Genomic DNA, 18,381 nt, shown 5'->3' on the forward strand with positions numbered 1-18,381 from the left:
GGATGACAGCACCGTGGGAAGTAAGGGGAGGCTCCCCTGGAGCTTGGACTTGGGCGTGGGTGACGGGCGTGAAGTGAGATACGAAATCCAAGGAAGGGAAACAAGTCTGAGAGAGAAATGGTGGTGCTGCTACCTTTTATTAGTCACTTACATGGACCAGGCACTGTGCCATGCATTTTCCTTTAACTCTGTGAAATAGATAGCATCTTCAGTTTGTAGATGAGAGAATGAAACCCTGAGATTTGAATAGCTTGGCCAGATCCACTCAGCAGTGGCGTGGTGGGAATGAGGCTAGACCGAGGCATTGCGGCTCCAGGGACAATGCCCCTAACCACCAGGCTTTGTGTACGTAAGAGTCAGAAGAAGATGTGAGACATGCACAGTGCAGAGGTCAGGACACTAGGAGTGGGGGTCACCAGGGGCAGATCACGGTAAAAAAACAAAACAAAAAGCCTCATGAATGTGAATAAAACTACTAAGTTGAGCAGTGGCCAAATCACAATGACTTGGGGAACCCTGAAATTAAAGTAGCCAGAGTGTTAGGGGCCCACAACAGATGGGACAGAAACAATCGCTCCCTCTGAGTTTTAAATCAGAAGATCTGACCTGGCTCCCCGGGCAATCACAGTGCAGCGGTACCCAAAACTTCCACAAGTGAATCCAACACATTCAATATAACAGTTACCATGCTGCATAATAACTATTCCAAACAGTAAGCATTCTACATAAATAGAGTAATTAGTATAGCATGCTTCCCAAACTGCGTCCTGTGGAATAATAGTCCCTGGAGATGTTAATAAATGTTTAGATAAAAAAGTGCTTTGGAGTCAAGACACACTTAGGAAAGCTGGCATCATTAGAGAGCCACACCCCCTGTTTACACCTTTTTTCTTTCTGTTAGGAGGCAGCGTGGCATATTGCTGACATTGTAGGCACCAGAATCAGCCCGCACTTGAATCCTACGACTGACAAGCTGGGTAATCGGGCAGGATACTGAACTTCTCTAAAAAAGAGTTAGCTGGCCTTTATAGGGAGATAATATAGACTCACTTCAAAACACAGTTCCTAGGATTAAATGGAATGCATTTCATTTAAAACAGGTAGGACAGAGCCTTGTTTTGTATGAGACCTCCATAAAGATGACTTCTTATATTATTATTATTTAAATGTTTATTTTTATCTTCTTGAAAGGGAGAGCTACAGAGGGAGAAAGAGAGATCGTCTATTCACTGATTCACTCCCCAAATGCCCACAACAGCCAAGGCTGGGCCTGGAAACTACAGCTGGGTCTTCTACATGTGTGCAGGGGCACAAGCACTTGAGACATCATCTGCTGCTTCCCAGGAGGCACTAGCAGGAAGCTGGATTGGAAGAGGAATAGCTGGGACTGGAACCTGCACTCTTGATATGGGATGTGGGCATCTCAAGCAGCCGCTTAACCCGCTGTGCCATAGTCTGCCCTAAGAGGAGTTATTATTAAACCATACTATTATTAACAAGTCTCCCTGCCATCCCATAGAGTTTAGTCCTTGTCACACACACACAACACACATGTGCTCATACTCACATTTCTTAGAAGTCCAAAGTCTTGGCTTCTGTTAGTTGAAGTTCTTCGTGCCCTAGTAGCTATTTCAGGGAAGGAGAGCAAACCAAGGAAGAGTCCATGCCTCCCCCCAGCTTACAGTCACCTTCGTACACACTGGTTGGACACTGGCTGATGCCAGAGCACCCAGATTAGCAAGCGCAGGCTGTACTGTAGCCCTCACTTTCTCCCTCAGTTGGATACCTTTGTGCAGTGAATACCCTGCACAACCGTACATGGCAGTTACCTCCTTTAGAGCCTGCAAGGGGTAGAAAGCTAATGACTGTTGGAGAGAAAGAAGGTACTAGCTATCGTCTGTTAGCAGCCCATGAGATGAACTTCGCAAAAGCCCTAAGCAGACAGGCCAGTCCTCCTCATCTGGTCCCTCCTCTCCCTACATGTGCCCCACCCCCCATTCATGAACCCAGAGGCTGACATCAGAATACCCTTGATATGAGGGGGTACCCCAGGCCTTGCCTGGGTCTCCGGAATGCTGGGTTGAGGTCTGGAGAGGACAGAGCTGTGGAAAGCAGAAGCCGGAGGGAAGATTTTCCAGGTTTCTCCCAACACCTGGTGCACGCTAATTAATTTGCTCTAAACCAGAGCAGGCCAGGGCCAAAGCAAATCTGACTTCCTGACCATGGTATGGAGCAGTGAAGGGAAAAAGCTGGGAGAGGAGCTAACCCTGGCAGCATCTAAGCCCCACTGTGTCATCAAAATGCCTGGCTTCCAATAAAGACCCTGGGCAGTCCTTCAGGTAGACCCTTCCTGTATGACACAGTCTGGGAAGGCGAGCATCCACTTCCTGGAAGGCGTGGGGGTGGAGCGGAGGGCCTACACACTCCGCGGCCCTGCAGAGGGTCTGCTGCCTGGGTGCACGCCTCTGCAGCCTAGAGGCCAGATCTGGGCTGCTCCGCAGTGCTCTCTCCTCTACAGAGTGAGGGCCTTGGACACGGGGCATTGTTTAAGGCTCCTTGAAGCTCTAACAGGCTTTGGCTCCCATCTCTGGGGCTTCCATTGGCCCCTCCAGGCCTACCTGGACAGGTAGACCAACTTAGGGGACAGGGCTCCCTCCCGGGCAGCGGGAGGCCTGTGTGCCCTGCCCCCTCACCGTTTTGCTCAGGGTCTGCCGCCCCTGCTCTGGGGCCCCAGCTGGGAGTTAAGGTCCTGCAGCCTTCAGACTGGGACAAAGGCCGGGCGGGAGGGGGAGGGGAGGCCTGGGGCTGTGGATGCCGTCATAGAGTGGCACTTGGACGGAATCGGGGGTTGGGTCCTCTGAGGCTGCTGTCTCCTCGCCCTCCTTGCCCTAAGGCTGGGCTCTCTGCGCCTTTCCCAGCTCCGCCTTGGGCCTGCACTCTCCATCCCCTTCTGCAGCTTTCTCTTTGGGATTGGGGTCTCCCGCCCCTCCCTACTCTCCTCTGGAGCCCGGCCTCTTTATTCCTTCTCAGGCTCGGCCCCTCCGGCCCTGGGCGAGGGGTCTGTATTCCTCCCTTCTCCCTTCAGACCACAGCTCCCTCCCCCACCCCCTCCAGATCTCCGCTCCCCACCCCCTCCCTCAGCCCCGAGGCATTGTGGGAGGAAACAAGATGTGGGGCGAGAGCGGCGCGGGGAGAAGCCCGCAGTGCGGGGCCGGGCGGGCGCAGCCAATGGGGAGAGCAGACGGCGGCGCGCGCAGCGGGGGGGCGGGGGCGGGGCGCTATTTCAGCGGGGGCCGCGCGTCGGCCGCGCTCAGCGGCAGAGCGGAGCGGAGCGGCGAGGCGCCGACGCGGAGCAGGCAGGCCGGCGGGCCGACGGCGCGAGGGGGAGCGCGGGCGGCCGGGGAAGCTCGAGGGGCGGACGGCGGCGGCGAGCGCGCGGCCCGGGCTGCGGGAGCGGAAGACCGCGGCGGCGGCGGCTGCGGCTGGAAAAGCCCAGGGGACACCGCCCCTGTCCGCGCTCTGCTTCAGGCCATCGCTGCTCCCCAGGGGCCCGGACGGACCTCGGTGAAGGTGAGCAGTGGGTGGGGACGCCCGGGGGCCGCCGGGGCTGCGTCGGTCGCGTGCGGCCCCGCGCGCCCCGGGCTTCGCCCTGGCGCTCCTGTCGCCTTCTTGCCCCACTCCGGGCCTGGCGCCCGACGCCTGGACCCTCAGTGTCGGTGGCCCCCGGCGCCCCTCGCGGCGCGGCTGGAGGCCCCGGGCGGCCGAGTTGCCGCTTGGAGGCTTTCGGTGCGGGGCCGGGGCAGAGGGGTGGAGAGGGCTCGGGCGTGACGCGGCGGCTCCTGCGGCGAGGACGCCCAGTCATTCCGGCGCGGCTCCAGGCCGGGCGGGGGAGGGCGGCCGGGCCGCGCGGCGAGGGCGCCAGGTGGGGGCAGGATGCTTTCTCAGGTGCTGCCCTTCGGGTCCGCGGCTGTCGGAGGGTGGGATGTGACCCCCACGGGGATCCGAGGGGAGGGCATGGCGGCATTTGTGCGTGTGTTGAGGGCGGTCCCTGGCATTCCCAGGTTTAGCCTTTTCTTTTTCTTTGGTCGCAAAAACCCGGGCGTCGAGGACGGGAGCTATCCCGCAGTGCCCCTGTCGCTGGGGAAAGGAGCCCCTGGCTCGTGACTGGGCGGCTGGCCCCGGGCCCTCTGGCCGTCGTTCTTTCTGGAGGCCCAGGTCCCTTGCTTTTTCCCCGGGAGGGAGGGGCTGGGCTGGGCATCTCCCTATCCTGTTCTCGCTGGCACCTTGGACAGGGGTGATCGGGGCTGGGCCTCACCTCTCAGAAGCCTGGGGGCCAGGGGTGAAGAATCGTGGCATTGTAGTCACAAGACCAACATTATGTAACCGCGGGCTCTTTCCTGCGGGGTAAGGTGGCTTTTCATCGCCGTGACAAACTTGTTCCTTTGGACTTTAAGGCTGAGGCACTGGAGCTGGGGAGCTTGCTGGCAAAATGGTGCCAGTGCTTGGCTGGCTGTGACCAGGCCCCACCCCCACCCCGGGCTTGTAAACAGTGCCCCCTTCCGAGAGGTAACCTGCAGTAGGCCGCCAGGTGACACAGAGCCTTGTCATTTCACAGCATGCTGCTTGTGTTGCTCTGTACCTTTGTTCAAAACCCTTGGAGGCTGGCACATGTATCTCGTTCTAGCCACTGGTTTTACAATGAAGGTGGTTATTTGCCCAAGGTCACGCGCAGGCTGGCCTTCAGTAACGTTCCCTGACCTTTGCTCAGCACCAGCGTGCTCACACACCCCCTGAGGGCGTGGGGCAGGGGGTGCGCGTCTGCACACGCCCTGTCCGCCCATGCAGCCCGCAGGCTAATGTGGACTCAGATCAGGTGGCCTGGAACAACAAGGGATCTCCCTGGAACCTCTGTGTTTGGCCACTGGGCTGGCCACTTCAGGAGACGGGAGGGGGATTGTGACTGCTCCACGTGATGGGCCTGTGGCCAGGAACATCTCTGCAGCTCACCCCTGCTCCTCCACAGTGTTTCCTGGGCCATGGTGGCAGTGCAGAGCCTGGCCGCCCTCTTGGGGATCCTCTCATCCCATATGATGGGAACTGCTGGTTGCTAAAGGATGAATGCCCTGGGCCAGACAGCAGGGGTGTGAAACAGGACTGCTACAGTGCCTGGGCGCTTTTTAAAAAGCCCTCTATGTTCCCCCCGTACCTATGTCTATTTAGGGGAAAGGCTTCAGCATTCCTGAGGAAAATAAAGTGTTCCTCCCCACCATAGTATCTTTCACTTCACCTGGTAGGTTGGTACTGTTCCAGGGAGATGACAGTGTTGGAGCTGGGTTTAAAATCTGGAGCTTTCAGAAGTTACATTGAGCTTCAAAGAACGAATGCTGTGGGGAGAGTGGGGAGGCAGAGGGAAGGACGGGACTGAGACGTGATGGCGTGCGTGACTGGCCAAGTGCGATGCCACCACCCTGCAGCACCCCGTCCCGCGTTGCTACCCTAACTAGTATCTCTGCTCCCCTAACTAGTACCTCAGTGGTCTGGACTGGGTGCTTCTCCTTTTTGCGTGGAACAGAACTTGGTACATGAACTTGGTACATTCTTCTTGGGAGGGCCAGGTAGTCTCCTGCAGCTACTCTACTCTGCCATTGTAGCGTGTTCCCATAAAACTTTGTTTTATAAAAGCAGGTAGTGGGCTGATTCCTGCCTATGGACAGCTTCTTGTACATATCTCTTAACTAGTGAATCCTTTCAGCAGCCGTCCTCATTGCTGAAATGCAAGAAAGCTAACAGAGAAGCCGAGAGACTTGCCTAAAGCCACCAGTGTTCAGAGTAACGATGGTCATTAAATTAAGGGCTTATTCTGTTCAGATGTTCACCGCCTGGTTTTTTCTCAGGACAACCTGGTATTCCCCATTTTACAGAGGATCATGTGAAAGGACAAAGATTGAGTAATTGGCCCAAGGACACAGCTAGTACGAGATGCCATCTTGGCTCCCTGTGCTCTTTAGAATGTCAGAAATAGATAAATTTTAGAATTGGGAAAACCTGATTGTATATATGATAGAAACTGATGGCTTATTTCATCTTACTCCCTTTTATCCCCTATTTCCCAGAGTAGGGACCAAATCTGCTAAAAGCTTAGGTGCTCCCCACCCTGATGCCTTATGTCCATTTTCTGTTCCCTCGCTGTGTGTATGTCCATCTCCTGCTGAGGCCCACAGCCAGCACCTGATCCTCATCGCCCAGAGCATGGAGTTGTCAGCCTCACCTCTCTGCTTCTTCTGCAGTGTCACGATGTCAGACCGAAAGGCAGTGATCAAGAACGCAGACATGTCCGAGGACATGCAACAGGATGCTGTTGACTGCGCCACGCAGGCCATGGAGAAGTACAACATAGAGAAGGACATTGCTGCCTATATCAAGAAGGTGCGTGCACCCGGAGAGCTGTGGCTAACGGCCAGGGCTGGGGATTGGCAGCTGACCATGCTCCAGTGAGGACTAGAGCTAGGGACATCAGAAAGCAAGCAGAACCCTAGTAACGTTGAAAGCAAATTAGGGAGCGATTTTGAATTGCTGAAGTGTTCACTTTAGGTGTTCTTAATAGGAACTCTGCTATGGGAGGTGAGGGGTTGTTGATGTTTACAGAAAATGTTTTGACTATAAAGCATCGGTGAAGGATAAGACTGCAGAGAAGGTTAAGAATTGAATATTACTGGCCCAAATCAGAACTATTAACAATGAAGATCAAGGATATGGGATGAGTGGGATAAAAATCACATAAACAGTTTCAGGGAACTTAGCATTTAAAATGGGGTAGCCTTATAATCCTCCTCATGCAGGGATTTCCTGTTATCCACAGACTCGGGTACTGTATCATCCCCTCTCCCTACATTCTGGAGAAAAGCATGGGCTAGGGGGGATATATATATATATATATATATATATATATATACACACACAAATAGATGAGTATATTCAGGTTTTGGCCCTGAAAAATTCCCAAGTGGATGTGAGAAAGCAGCTAAGCCAGAAGAGAGAGGATTGCTGGGGCCTCCTGACTCCCACTCAAGACCCGTGTGCATTGGAAGCAGAATCTCAACCTTTAATATTCTCAGCTCCAGGATCCCTTAGAAGGGTGTGTGTGTGTGTGTGTGTGTGTGTGTGTGTGTGAGAGAGAGAGAGAGAGAGAGAGAGAGAGAGAGAATATCTGTGGAAGTGGTATTAGGGTCCCGTTGTGGTTCCCTACCCAGATGGAATGAGAAGCAGCTCTGGAGTCGTGATAGACTGTGTGTGTGTGTGTGTGTGTGTGTGTAGCCAAGGAATGCAGAGCCAGCTGGAGGTGCTGCCTCCTTGCTGAGTGAAGGCCTAGCTGTCTGAGTAGAGAATTCAGAATCATGGACCCTGAGAGCCAGAAGAATCCTTAGATTATCTGGTCCAGCTTTCTTGTTTTGATGATACAGAAGATGAGACCCGAGGAGGTGACTGGGTTCTACATTACCAGGCTCAGGCCAGAATTGAAGCTTAATTTGGTTCCTACTGTTCTTCGCACCTCTTGGAGTTACTCTCTGTAGCATGGGAGCATCTGGGGGCCCAGAGAGCCCCAAGGCTGGCAGCATTGTGGGCCTACAGTTGGCTGCTGTCCTTTCATGGTCATGGCAGGATGTCTCTACTGCTGGGCCTGCAGGATGAGCAACAGACTGGCAGGGAGCTGCCAGAGAGGCTCACACAGGTTTCCTGGGAGTGTCAGTGCTGGATGTGTGCCCCTGAGAGAAGTGAGGGAGTGGCCTTGGTCTCGCGGCTGGGTTCTTTTCCTGGTACGTGCAGCCCCTACTGCTACTGGTACTCCTGACACTTAGTCCTCAGTGTGGACAGTGTCGTGGTATTTAGCGTTTGGAAATGCTGGGTTAGTCATGTGGGTCCCTGTCTGTATCATGGTAACTGGGCTGGTGGTGCTGTGGGGTGGGGTAGCGAGAGGGAGGAGAGCTGATGAGGGTGTAGAGCGAGAGACTCTGCAGAGAGGAATAAGGAGCCTCTGTGGTGTCCATTATTGATGAGGGGAAGAGTGGCCTCGCCAGGCCTAGAACCTGAGCTTCTGAAGGCCGCGGGCCTGCGGTGGGGTGACAGGGGAACTCGGCCGTGCTGGGCTTGAGGGAGGCTCCCACTGATTTCTCATCCTCGGCTACCCTACTCACCTTTCTTCTCTCCTTTTATTTTTTTAGGAATTTGACAAGAAATATAATCCTACCTGGCATTGTATCGTGGGCCGAAATTTTGGCAGCTACGTCACACATGAGACAAAGCACTTCATCTATTTTTACTTGGGTCAAGTTGCAATCCTCCTCTTCAAGTCCGGCTAGGTGGCTGTGGTGAAGGTGTCGGTGGCGGCGGCAGCGATGGCAAGCAGGCGGCGTTGCTGGGACTGTTTTTGCACTGGGGCCAGCATCAGGATGTCCTCTCCAATGGCTGTGCTACTGCATGGACTGTATACTCGATTTCATGTGTATGTCGCAGTAAACAAAACCAAACTTCTTTCTGTTTAGTTGCCTGGGGAAGAAGGCTGCTTTATGTTCATTTTTCAAGACTTTAAAAAAATTTTTTTTTGGTTGTGTTGCACTAGGAAATCTCTCCCTGCCTCCCTTTTCTCTCTCTCCCTACACAAAACAAAAAGCCCTTAACAAAGCCCGAAAGACTAGGAGGACTGAGGAAAGGAACTAGGTCTCTGGAGGTGGAACTAAAACTGTGCACTGCCTCTTCCTGGTGGTGGCGGCTGCCTTGGAGGCCGGGGAGTCTGCAGGGGGACAGTGCTAGGACTGGCGAGGAGAGGGACTAGAGGGGGGTGGGGGAGTGCTCTAGTACCAGGGAGAATATTCCACTGAACTGTGATTCTACAGCTTGGGGCAGAGGGTGGGGGAGGGTGGGGGTTGGACTCTTTAAGGGGCCCCGAGATGTGTTTGTGGCGTGTGGGAGTGGGGAGCAGACTTGTCTTGCTGTCTTTGTCAGAATTTCTAAGTAAGGGCTGTGTGTCTTTGTGGATTGTCTGTAATTCTTCCTGCCAGAGATCATGCTAGGAACTTGCTGGGGGTCTGATTAGCTTGGTTTTGTTTTTCTTTGCATTCTTTCTTCTCGCCTTCTGTCTGCTCCCTGCTTAGCCCTCGGTTTTTTCATTCCTCTGGAGTTCTCCTGGAGCAGCCCTTGTTGTTAGTTGGCTGCCTGGGGAATTTCTGGTGACTGTAGTTCTTAGTTAGCTCTTAGCAGTCAAACCAAATCAGTGATTCCCTTGATTCTCCTTTGTGTATATGTGTTTGTGTGTGTGATTGTATACGTGTGCACATGTGTGCGTGGGTTTGGGGTAGAGGGGAGGGAGGGGGCGAGACAGTGTGGAATCTCAAAGGCATATGGGAAGGTGAGGGGCACAGTTAGTTCTGATAGGCCTTTATGTTTAGAACCTCTGGGGGTGAATAAGTGTCACTCCCTCAGTCATCCAGCCTAGACACTTAGCCCCGAGAGCGTCTGCTTCCTGGGAGGCTTCTGGGGACCACCCAGAGGAAGGTGGCCATGCTGCCATCTGCCCTGGAGCTGGTCTCAGTGGAGAGGGAAAATGACTTAGTGGGTGGCTGCAGCCTCTGGGGACGTGGGGATGGAGGATGGAATTGATACACATAAGGGCTTAGGGGGGCTTCGGGGAACTTTGGAGGAGGTCAGTCTTGCCGTGGTGAAGCCAGACAGTAGGACAGGGCCATGCATGGGAGGAGACTCCAAGCAGGATGCAGCAGAAATCCTGGCTGTTGATGACATAGGAATGGGGTGGGGTTGGGGGTAGTTATTGCTGATTGAGCTGCTGATTCTCATGAAAGATATTCAAAACTCATGTGTCAGGTTGACATTGGGGGGTGGGGGATCCAGCTCATTTTTTTTTTTCCAAGTTCATTCTTGGGGCTGGAGGGAAAGGAGGAGAACAGCCCCTCCCCTAACTTAGTTTATGCTGAGCTTTCCTTTTGATGCTGGCAGGGGAGGGTAGGACCTGGGCTGGCGACTCAGTGCTGGTATGAAACCCTTCAGTGGGCACAGATCGAGTGCTTGATTTTAGGTTTTATTTTTTTATGAATGTCCAAATCTGTGTTTGGAAGTGTCTGGTTTGTGTTCATCTCCCTCATTTCTGGAGCAGGGCTGAGACCCTGCCACATCTCCTCTGCTCTGCATCCACGCCTCTTTTGGACATTAAAGGTCGATTGATGCACCTCTGAGCTGTTTGGGTTTCTTTGGGCAATGGTGTCACACAGTGGGTGGGGCTGAAAGATGTCTAGGGGGGAGAAGAGTTGGGACCAAAGATAAAACCAGGCAAGAAGGCCGGCGCCGCGGCTCAGTAGGCTAATCCTCCACCTTGCGGCGTCGGCACACCGGGTTCTAGTCGCGGTCGGGGCACCGGATTCTATCCCGGTTGCCCCTCTTCCAGGCCAGCTCTCTGCTGTGGCCAGGGAGTGCAGTGGAGGATGGCCCAAGTGCTTGGGCCCTGCACCCCATGGGAGACCAGGAGAAGCACCTGGCTCCTGCCTTCCGATTGGCGTGGTACACCGGCTGCAGCGCGCCGGCCATTGGAGGGTAAACCAACGGCAAAAGGAAGACCTTTTGTCTCTCACTGTCCACTCTGTCAAAAGGAAAAAAAAAAAAAAACAGGCAAGAGCAGTTGATTGCCTGAATCAGGTCTTATTCTAGGCCCCTGGCTTATGCCCCTTAAGAGGAGGAGAGCTAAGTGGCAGCACCCACCCACAGTGATGCCTGGGTTCTGCTTTGGAGAGGGTCAGCGAGGGGAGACATGTTTTCAGATTGGTACAGGAGATGGTTGCCTTCCCAGCAGCCATCCTGGACCTGCCTTGGCTTCTTGGAACCTTGGCCAAAGAGAGCTCTTCTGTTCCCCTTTCTAGGCTTCCCTGAGTCTGGAAGCTGTTAGCTAAGCCCTGCTCTAACTTCTCAGAAATGGAAAAGCAGGATCTTCAGAAAGTTAGGATCAGAGTGATTCTCTGACTCCTGCCCCAACACACTGGAGAAGTCAGCAGTGCCAGTCCACCCCAACCCTAAGCTGTCGGTGTTAGGTTTTCATCTCTCTGCTCCAGTTTATTTGCTTAAGGACACTGGGACCAGCATTGTATAGCAGGTGGTAATGCTGGCATCTATGTCAGTGCTGGTTTGAGTTCAAGTTATTCAGCTTCTGATCCAGCTCCCTGCTAATATGACTGGGAAGGCAGCAGAGGACAGCCCCGAGTATGGGGGCCCCTGCCACCCACGTGGGAGACCCAGATAGTTCAGCCTAGCCAGTTCCTGTGTTGCAGCCATTTGAGGGGAGAACCAGCCCATAGGAGATCTGTGTCCACCTTTTTGTCACTCTGCCTTTCAAATAAGTAAAATAAAGGTTAAAAAAATTTAGCAAGTTTGCCAGCGCCGCGGCTTAATAGGATAATCCTCCGCCTAGTGGCGCCGGCACACCAGGTTCTAGTCCCGGTCGGGGCGCCGGATTCTGTCCTGGTTGCCCCTCTTCCAGGCCAGCTCTCTGCTGTGGCCCGGGAGTGCAGTGGAGGATGGCCCAAGTGCTTGGGCCCTGCACCCCATGGGAGACCAGGAGAAGCACCTGGCTCCTGCCTTCGGATCAGCGCGGAGCGCCGGCCGTAGCGCGGCGGCTATTAGGGGGTGAACCAATGGCAAAGGAAGACCTTTCTCTCTGTCTCTCTCTCTCTCACTGTCCACTCTGCCTGTAAAATAAAATAAATAAATAAATAAATAAAAAAAAGCAAGTTTTTATGTTCTTGGGCCTAACCATAAAGGATACTGGCAAGTTCTGTGCTGCTAATGTGCATTTGAATGGGTAGTGCAGACATACAGTGTCAGGTGCATTGGGTTGTTAGTTTTCCCTTTAATTACAGGACACGGTTGTACTAAAAGATGCCCAAAGGGATCTCCTGTATTCTGGACACAACTTTCCTTCTTTGAGTAGTATCAGCCCAAAATCCCTTTGATAGCCAGGATTAGTCACCCCAGGCAGTGGGGTAACTCCCTTCTTTGCCTGTTGGGTCAGGGGCACAAGGAGCTAAAAATGACAGGTGGAAGCTTTAACTTCCACTTCCAGTGTGATGGAATCATTGTCTCCTGGTGAAAACATGCTTCCCCTTGGAATGAAGACTTCCAGGCCAGCAGAGCATAAAGTCGCGGGGACAGGAAGCCAAAGGATCATTGAGGGTAACAGTTTCCATTTCCGTTCCATTTCCCCCACTTCCTGGAACAGTGAGTCCTCACACTCGGAGACAGAGCACCATCCCTGGGGTGCTGACCAAGGGCACACGCAGCCTCCTGAAAGCCACTGCCCCAGCCCTGCACGGCACTGCCACCACGCTGGGCTGTCACTGGTTCTCTAAGTGGGCAGTCTGCTTTCCGTTAGCCTGCTTCTTCAGGATGGTGGGGGAACATAGTAAAACCAGTAAATCCCATGAGTGTGGGCCGTTGCTCGGCTTTATTTGCTGTAAGGTGAGTTCATTCATCAGGAGCAATGCTGTGTGAGAACATGGTGGTGGATAAGCTATTCTGGATGTCTGCAGATGGCAGTTTTGGCAAAAGCATTATATGCAGAGAAAACAAATCCAAATCTAGAATGAATGTCTGTTTCAGGGCAAACAAAATTCTGCTCCTTTCACGATGGAAGTAGTCAAATGTAATCAATTGGGGCCGGCGCTGTGGTGCAGTGGGTTAACGCCCTGGCCTGAAGTGCCGGCATCCCAAATAGGCACTGGTTCTTGTCTCGGCTGCTCCTCTTCCCATCCAGCTCTCTGCTATGGCCTGGGATAGCAGTGGAAGATGGCCCAAGTCCTTGGGCCCCTGCACCCACATGGGAGACCTGGAAGAGGCTCGAGGCTCCTGGCTTCAGATTGGTGCATCTCCAGCCGTTGCGGCCAACTGGGGAGTGGGCCAGCGGATGGAAGACCACTCCGCCACAGTGCCGGTCCCCCCAGTGGCATCTTAACCCACTGCACCACAATGCCTTTCCTGTTTTTATTTCACTTTTTAAAAAATGTATATTCACTTTATTGTAAGGGCAGAAACACACACACACACACAGATCTTCTGTCTGCTGACTTCTCCAAATGCTCACAATAGCCAGGCTGGTCATGGCCAGCACCAGGAGTCCAGAACCCATCCTGAGTCTTCATGTGGGTGGCAGGGATCAAAGTCCTCGAACCACCACCTGTTGCCTTTCAGGCACAGTAGCAGGAAGCTGAGAGGCTGGGACTTGAGGCAGGCACTTTGATAAGGGATGCAGGGTCTCCAGCGGCACCTTGACTGCTGTGTCAAAGGCCCACCCCTAGGCACAAGTTTTGTTTTCCTCAGTCCTTTGGCCATACAGAACTGCCCATGAGGTCACAGGTGCAGGCTGGACGAGAGGTTAATGTGGCAGGAATAGGCACCCTGGGCACTTGGGCTACTTCATCATGTAAGTTACTCGTGCCTGACTCTGATCTCAGGTGTCGTCTTTCATTTAATAACACAGTGCATGCCCAGCCTAATGGCACGATGACCAGCCCAGGTTCCATGGTAATCTGGGGCCCCCGGTTAAGCATTTAGTCTCTGCCGAGTCAAAAGCTTTTTGTGAAAGCAGAGTAGGGGCCGGTGCTGTGGTACAGCGGGTTAAAGCCCCAGCCTGCAGCGCCAGCATCCCATATGGGCACCGGTTTGAGTCCCAGCTGCCCCACTTCTGCACTTGATCTTAGCCAAAAGGCTGAGAAGCGATGCTGCCCCACTTCTGATCCAGTTCTCTATTATGGCCTGGGAAAGCAGTGGAGACTGGCCCAAGTCCTTGGGGCCCTTCATCCGCATGGGAGACCTGGAAGAAGCTCCTGGCTTCGGATCAGCTCAGCTCTGGCCATTGCAGTCATTTGGGAAGTGAACCACCGGAATGGAAGACCTCTCTCTCTGGCTCTACTTCTCTGTAATTCTGTCTTTCAAATAAATAAAATAATTCTTAAAAAAAAAAGAAAGGAGTTACCCACAGAGGATGGGAGGGTTTTGCCCCACAGCCTCTGGGTCTGCGCAGCGACGCTCCAAGCCCTGCGGGAGCTGCTGGACAGCCTGACCCACGTGGCAGAGCAGCGTGTACAGCAGCCTGCACCTGTCGCACAGCCTTCTCTTCTGGGCCACCCTCAAAGCCACAGCTTGTCAGGCCGCTCGGCAAATGTGCAGCACACTTAGCGGCACCCTGAAGTGGTGAGTGTGATGTCTCCAAACTTCAGAGGCCTATTGGCTGGGTGTTACGCTTCTCTGTGAGTCATAGGAGGGGTCAGATTAACATACTTATCCTTTCCTTAAACAGGAACTCATGAGATGCCCCGCACCATTGCATCCCTAAAATCTCACAGAAAACTCCTGAATTTTTGGCAAATGTTATTTGCTGCTCTCTTCCATGCAAATGTCTTACTGATGTGTCTAGAGTGGTAGCTACTTCACACTCCCTAGTCCCATCAGCAAATGTGATCAGTGCAGCACATCCTGCAGTTTCTTCCGCCTCAGTTCTGCGCTGAACCCCTTTCCCCTGATGACACCAGGCCCACCCCTATTCTGCAGGATAACCTCCTTTCCATAAAATCAACTGTCGGTGAATGTTAACCTCATCTACGGAACACCTTCACAGAAACACCTAGATTCGTGTTTGACTGAATAACCAGGCTGGTGGTGTGGCTGCTGCCTGCAACACAGGCATCCCATATCAAAGCACTGGTTCGATTCCCAGATGTTCCACTTCAGATCCAGCTCCCTGCTAATACTCCTGTGGAAATGGCCCACATAGCAGTATCTTCCTTTAAATCGTGCTTACAGCATTGCCATTCAATGCAATTATTGATATGAGTACAATTAAATCTGCCATTTTCCTATTTGCTTTATATTTGTTCTGTGTCTTTGATTCTTCTTTCCATCTTTTCTACCTTATTTTGGATTAATTAGAATCTTAAGAATTTTTTAGTTATTTATGAGAGAGAGAGAGAGAGAGAGAGAGAGAGAGAGAGAGATCCCATCTGCTGTTTCATTCCCTAAATGCCTGCAATAGCTGGTATTGGACTGAAGCTAGAAACTCAATCCAGGACTCCCACATGAGTGGCAAGAATCCAACTACTTGAGCCATCACCACTGCCTCCCAAGATCTGCATTAGCAGGAAGCTGGAATCAGGAGCTGGAGTAGGGAATCCAACCATGCACTTAGATGAGAGATGCAGATGTCCTAATTATTAGGCTAAACACTCACCCCTAATGAGTAATTTTTTAATGATTCCATTTTATATACTGTGTTGGCATATTAGCTGTAACTTTAAAAAAAAAAAAAGCCGGCGCCACGGCTCACTAGGCTAATCCTCCGCCTTGCGGCGCCGGCACACCAGGTTCTAGTCCCGGTCGGGGCGCCGGATTCTGTCCCGGTTGCCCCTCTTCCAGGCCAGCTCTCTGCTGTGGCCAGGGAGTGCAGTGGAGGATGGCCCAAGTGCTTGGGCCCTGCACCCCATGGGAGACCAGGAGAAGTACCTGGCTCCTGCCATTGGATCAGCGCGGTGCGCCTGACGCAGCGCGCCAGCCGCAGCGGCCATTGGAGGGTGAACCAACGGCAAAGGAAGACCTTTCTCTCTGTCTTTCTCTCTCACTGTCCACTCTGCCTGTCAAAAAAAAAAAAAAAAAAAAAGATTGATTTTATTTATTTGAAAGGCAGAGTGGCCAAGAGGAAGATACAGAGAAAGGGAGATCTTCCATCTGTTGGTTCACTCCCCAGGCCTAGCTGAAGCCAGGAGCCTGGAATGCCATCCTGGTCTTCTGTGGGGGTGCAGGGACCCAAGCACTTGGGCCGTCTTCTGCTGCTTTCCTTCCCTGCTTTCTAGCGGGGAGCTAGGTCAGAAGCAAAGTAGCTGGGACTCGAACCAGCACTCCAGTATGGGATGCCAGTGCTGCAGGTGGCAGTTTTAACCCACTGAGCCACAACACCGATCCCTATAACCTTTTTTATTTCAGTGATTGCTTTAGGATTTAGAACAACTTTAACTTATCACAGTTGTACTTAACTGTGCCCCCGTTATGTACTGCCCCGTGTGCCTATAACACCCTTCCAGTCTTTCTGCCACTGATGTCACACGTTAGTTCTACATGTATTATAAGCTCCACATACATATACATGTACAATTATTTTGTTGGTTTTTACTGGCCAATTATCTTTTAAATGTATTGAAGTAATAGTTAAAAAGTCTCTTGTACTTACTTAGCCACGCAGTTACCATTTGCCGTTTTCTGTTTCTTCTGTGTGTATCCCCGTGTCAGTCAGGCGCTATTTTCCTTTCACCCGGAGGATGTCATTCAACATTTCTTGCAGTGACTGTCAACTACTGACGACTGATTCCAAGTTCTGAATGTCTGGAAAGTGCTCCTTTCACCTTCTATTTTGCAAGATTTATTTTCTGGGTGTAGAAACAAAGGTTGGCAGCTTTAAAGATACTCTTCCTTGCCGGCGCCATGGCCCAGTGGGTTAAAGCCCTGGCCTGAAGCGCCAGCATCCCATATGGGTGCTGGTTCTAGTCCCGGTTGCTCCTCTTCCGATCTAGCTCTCTGCTATGGCCTGGGAAAGCAGTAGAAGATGGCCCAAGTGCTTGGTCCCCTGCACCCACATGGGAGACCCGGAGGAAGCTCTTGGCTCCTGGCTCCTGGCTTCAGATCAGCACAGCTCTGGTCGTTGCAGCCAACTGTGTACCAGCAGATGGAAGACCTCTCTCTCTCTCTCTCTCTCTCTCTCTCTCTCTCTGCCTCTCCTCTCTCTGTTTAACTCTGACTTTCAAATAAATGAATAAGTCTTTTAAAAAAAGATACTCTTCCACTGCCTTCATTCTGAGGATTGGTTTCAGTTGATTGAGTTTCTTATTATTGTGGTTTGCATTCTCCTGCTTTATATGCTTGGTGATTTTTGACTAAATGGCAGACATCTTGAATTTTACCTGGTTAGGTAATGGATGTTTTTTGCTTGCCTGTAAATATTTTTGAACTTTATATGATATAGTATTTTATGACTTTTGTTTAAAAAAGGACTTTTTAAAAATATTTATTTATTTATTTGGAAGGAAGAGAGAGAGAGAGAGAGAGAGAGAGAGAGAGAGAGAATGTTCCACCCCAGATGGCAGCAATGGCAGGGGCTGGTCCATGCTGAAGCCAGGAGGCTAGCAATACATCCAGGTCTCCCACATAGGTGACAGGGTCCCAAAACACTTCCCAGGCACATTAGCAGGAAACTGGATCAGAAGTGGGGCAAGGGGCAGGCACTGTGGCACGGCAGGTTAAAGCCCTGGCCTGAAGCACCGGCATCCCATATGGGCACCAATTCTAGTCCTGGCTGCTCCTCTTCCGATCTGGCTCTCTGCTATGGCTTAGGAAAGCAGTAGAAGATGACCCAAGTTCTTGAGCCCCTGCACCCACATGGGAGACCCGGAAGAAGCTTCTGGCTCCTGGCTTTGGATCAGAGCAGCTCCGGCCATTGCGGCCATCTGGGGAGTGAACCAGCGGATGGAAGACCTCTCTCTCTGTCTCTACCTCTCTCTGTAACTCTGTCATTCAAATAAATAAAATAAATCTTAAAAAAAAAAAAGAAGTGGGGAAGCTGGGACTTGAACCAGTGCTCTGATACGGGATGCCAGCATTGCAGGTGGCAGCTTAGCCTGCTGTGCCGCAACACCAGCCCTAAACAAAGGATTCTTTAAACAACACAGAAAAAGAAAAGCCACCATGAAAGAAACAATTGATACATTTGATTTCATCAACATTTAAAGCTGATCACAGGACAGACAAGAACAGTTCAAAGGCAAGTAGAGCTGGCTGGTAAACACTTGGTGTGAATATTAGAAAAAGACAAATTTCTCAATGAAAACATAAGCAGAGGATATAAACGGGCAATTCCTAGAACAGAAAAGCAAACACAGTAACAGCAATAATGATGATGAAGACGACGATAGCTCTTGTATATTCAGAGTTTATACACTGCCAGGCAAATCAAAGCACTTCACATCTATTATTTCATTGAATCCTCACCTAAACAAAGGAGGTAAAAAAAAAAAAAAACTGTTATACTAATTCTGTAGGCGAGGAAACTCTGGCACATAACAATTACCGATTTGTCCACAGATTGCCACACAGCTAGTAAGTGGCAAAGCCTGAATGTGAAGCCAGCAAGTCCGGCTACAGAGCCTGCACTTTTAGCTACTATTTGATGCACAAGACTATAAACTCATCCTCACTAGAAGACAGGAAAATGTAATATAGTATGCTTTTAAGAAAAAGATGAGATATGTGGATGAGATATGTGTTCAAAAATAAGTTATATTGCCAAGT

At 51.8% G+C, this 18,381-nt stretch overlaps 1 protein-coding gene and 1 long non-coding RNA gene across 3 annotated transcripts in view; one reads left to right on the forward strand and one right to left on the reverse strand.

The window, feature by feature from the left end:
• The window catches only part of LOC149121171 (uncharacterized), a 41,759-nt gene extending 38,663 nt beyond the window's left edge, over positions 1-3,096 (reverse strand). The window contains exon 1 of the long non-coding RNA XR_016224428.1: positions 1,568-3,096. This is a non-coding gene — a long non-coding RNA (uncharacterized LOC149121171). The remainder of the gene's footprint in view (positions 1-1,567) is intronic.
• A 163-nt stretch (positions 3,097-3,259) lies between these two features.
• On the forward strand, positions 3,260-10,237 carry DYNLL2 (dynein light chain LC8-type 2). 2 transcript variants are annotated; one of them, XM_089318626.1, is made up of 3 exons: positions 3,260-3,356; positions 6,288-6,426; positions 8,220-10,237. In XM_089318626.1, the coding sequence occupies exons 2-3, from the start codon at positions 6,295-6,297 to the stop codon at positions 8,355-8,357; spliced, it is 270 nt and encodes an 89-aa protein (XP_089174752.1). In that variant the 5' UTR covers positions 3,260-3,356; positions 6,288-6,294; the 3' UTR covers positions 8,358-10,237. The 2 variants fall into 2 exon arrangements, with proteins under 2 accessions (XP_089174752.1, XP_008269469.1); XM_008271247.4 differs by having other exon boundaries at positions 3,303-3,570.
• The last annotated feature ends 8,144 nt before the right edge of the window (positions 10,238-18,381 follow it).

Source organism: Oryctolagus cuniculus, chromosome 17 (genome assembly GCF_051225735.1).
Source record: "Oryctolagus cuniculus isolate XC-2025 breed Fujian yellow rabbit chromosome 17, ASM5122573v1, whole genome shotgun sequence".
In the NCBI taxonomy this organism is placed as follows: Eukaryota; Metazoa; Chordata; class Mammalia; order Lagomorpha; family Leporidae; genus Oryctolagus; species Oryctolagus cuniculus.

Excerpts from the sequence above, each read along its gene's own strand:
- DYNLL2 (XM_089318626.1), top strand. The coding sequence starts at position 6,295 with ATGTCAGACCGAAAGGCAGTGATCAAGAACGCAGACATGTCCGAGGAC. Across the intron at positions 6,427-8,219 it reads TTGCTGCCTATATCAAGAAG|GAATTTGACAAGAAATATAA; the intron begins GTGCGTGCACCC and ends TTATTTTTTTAG.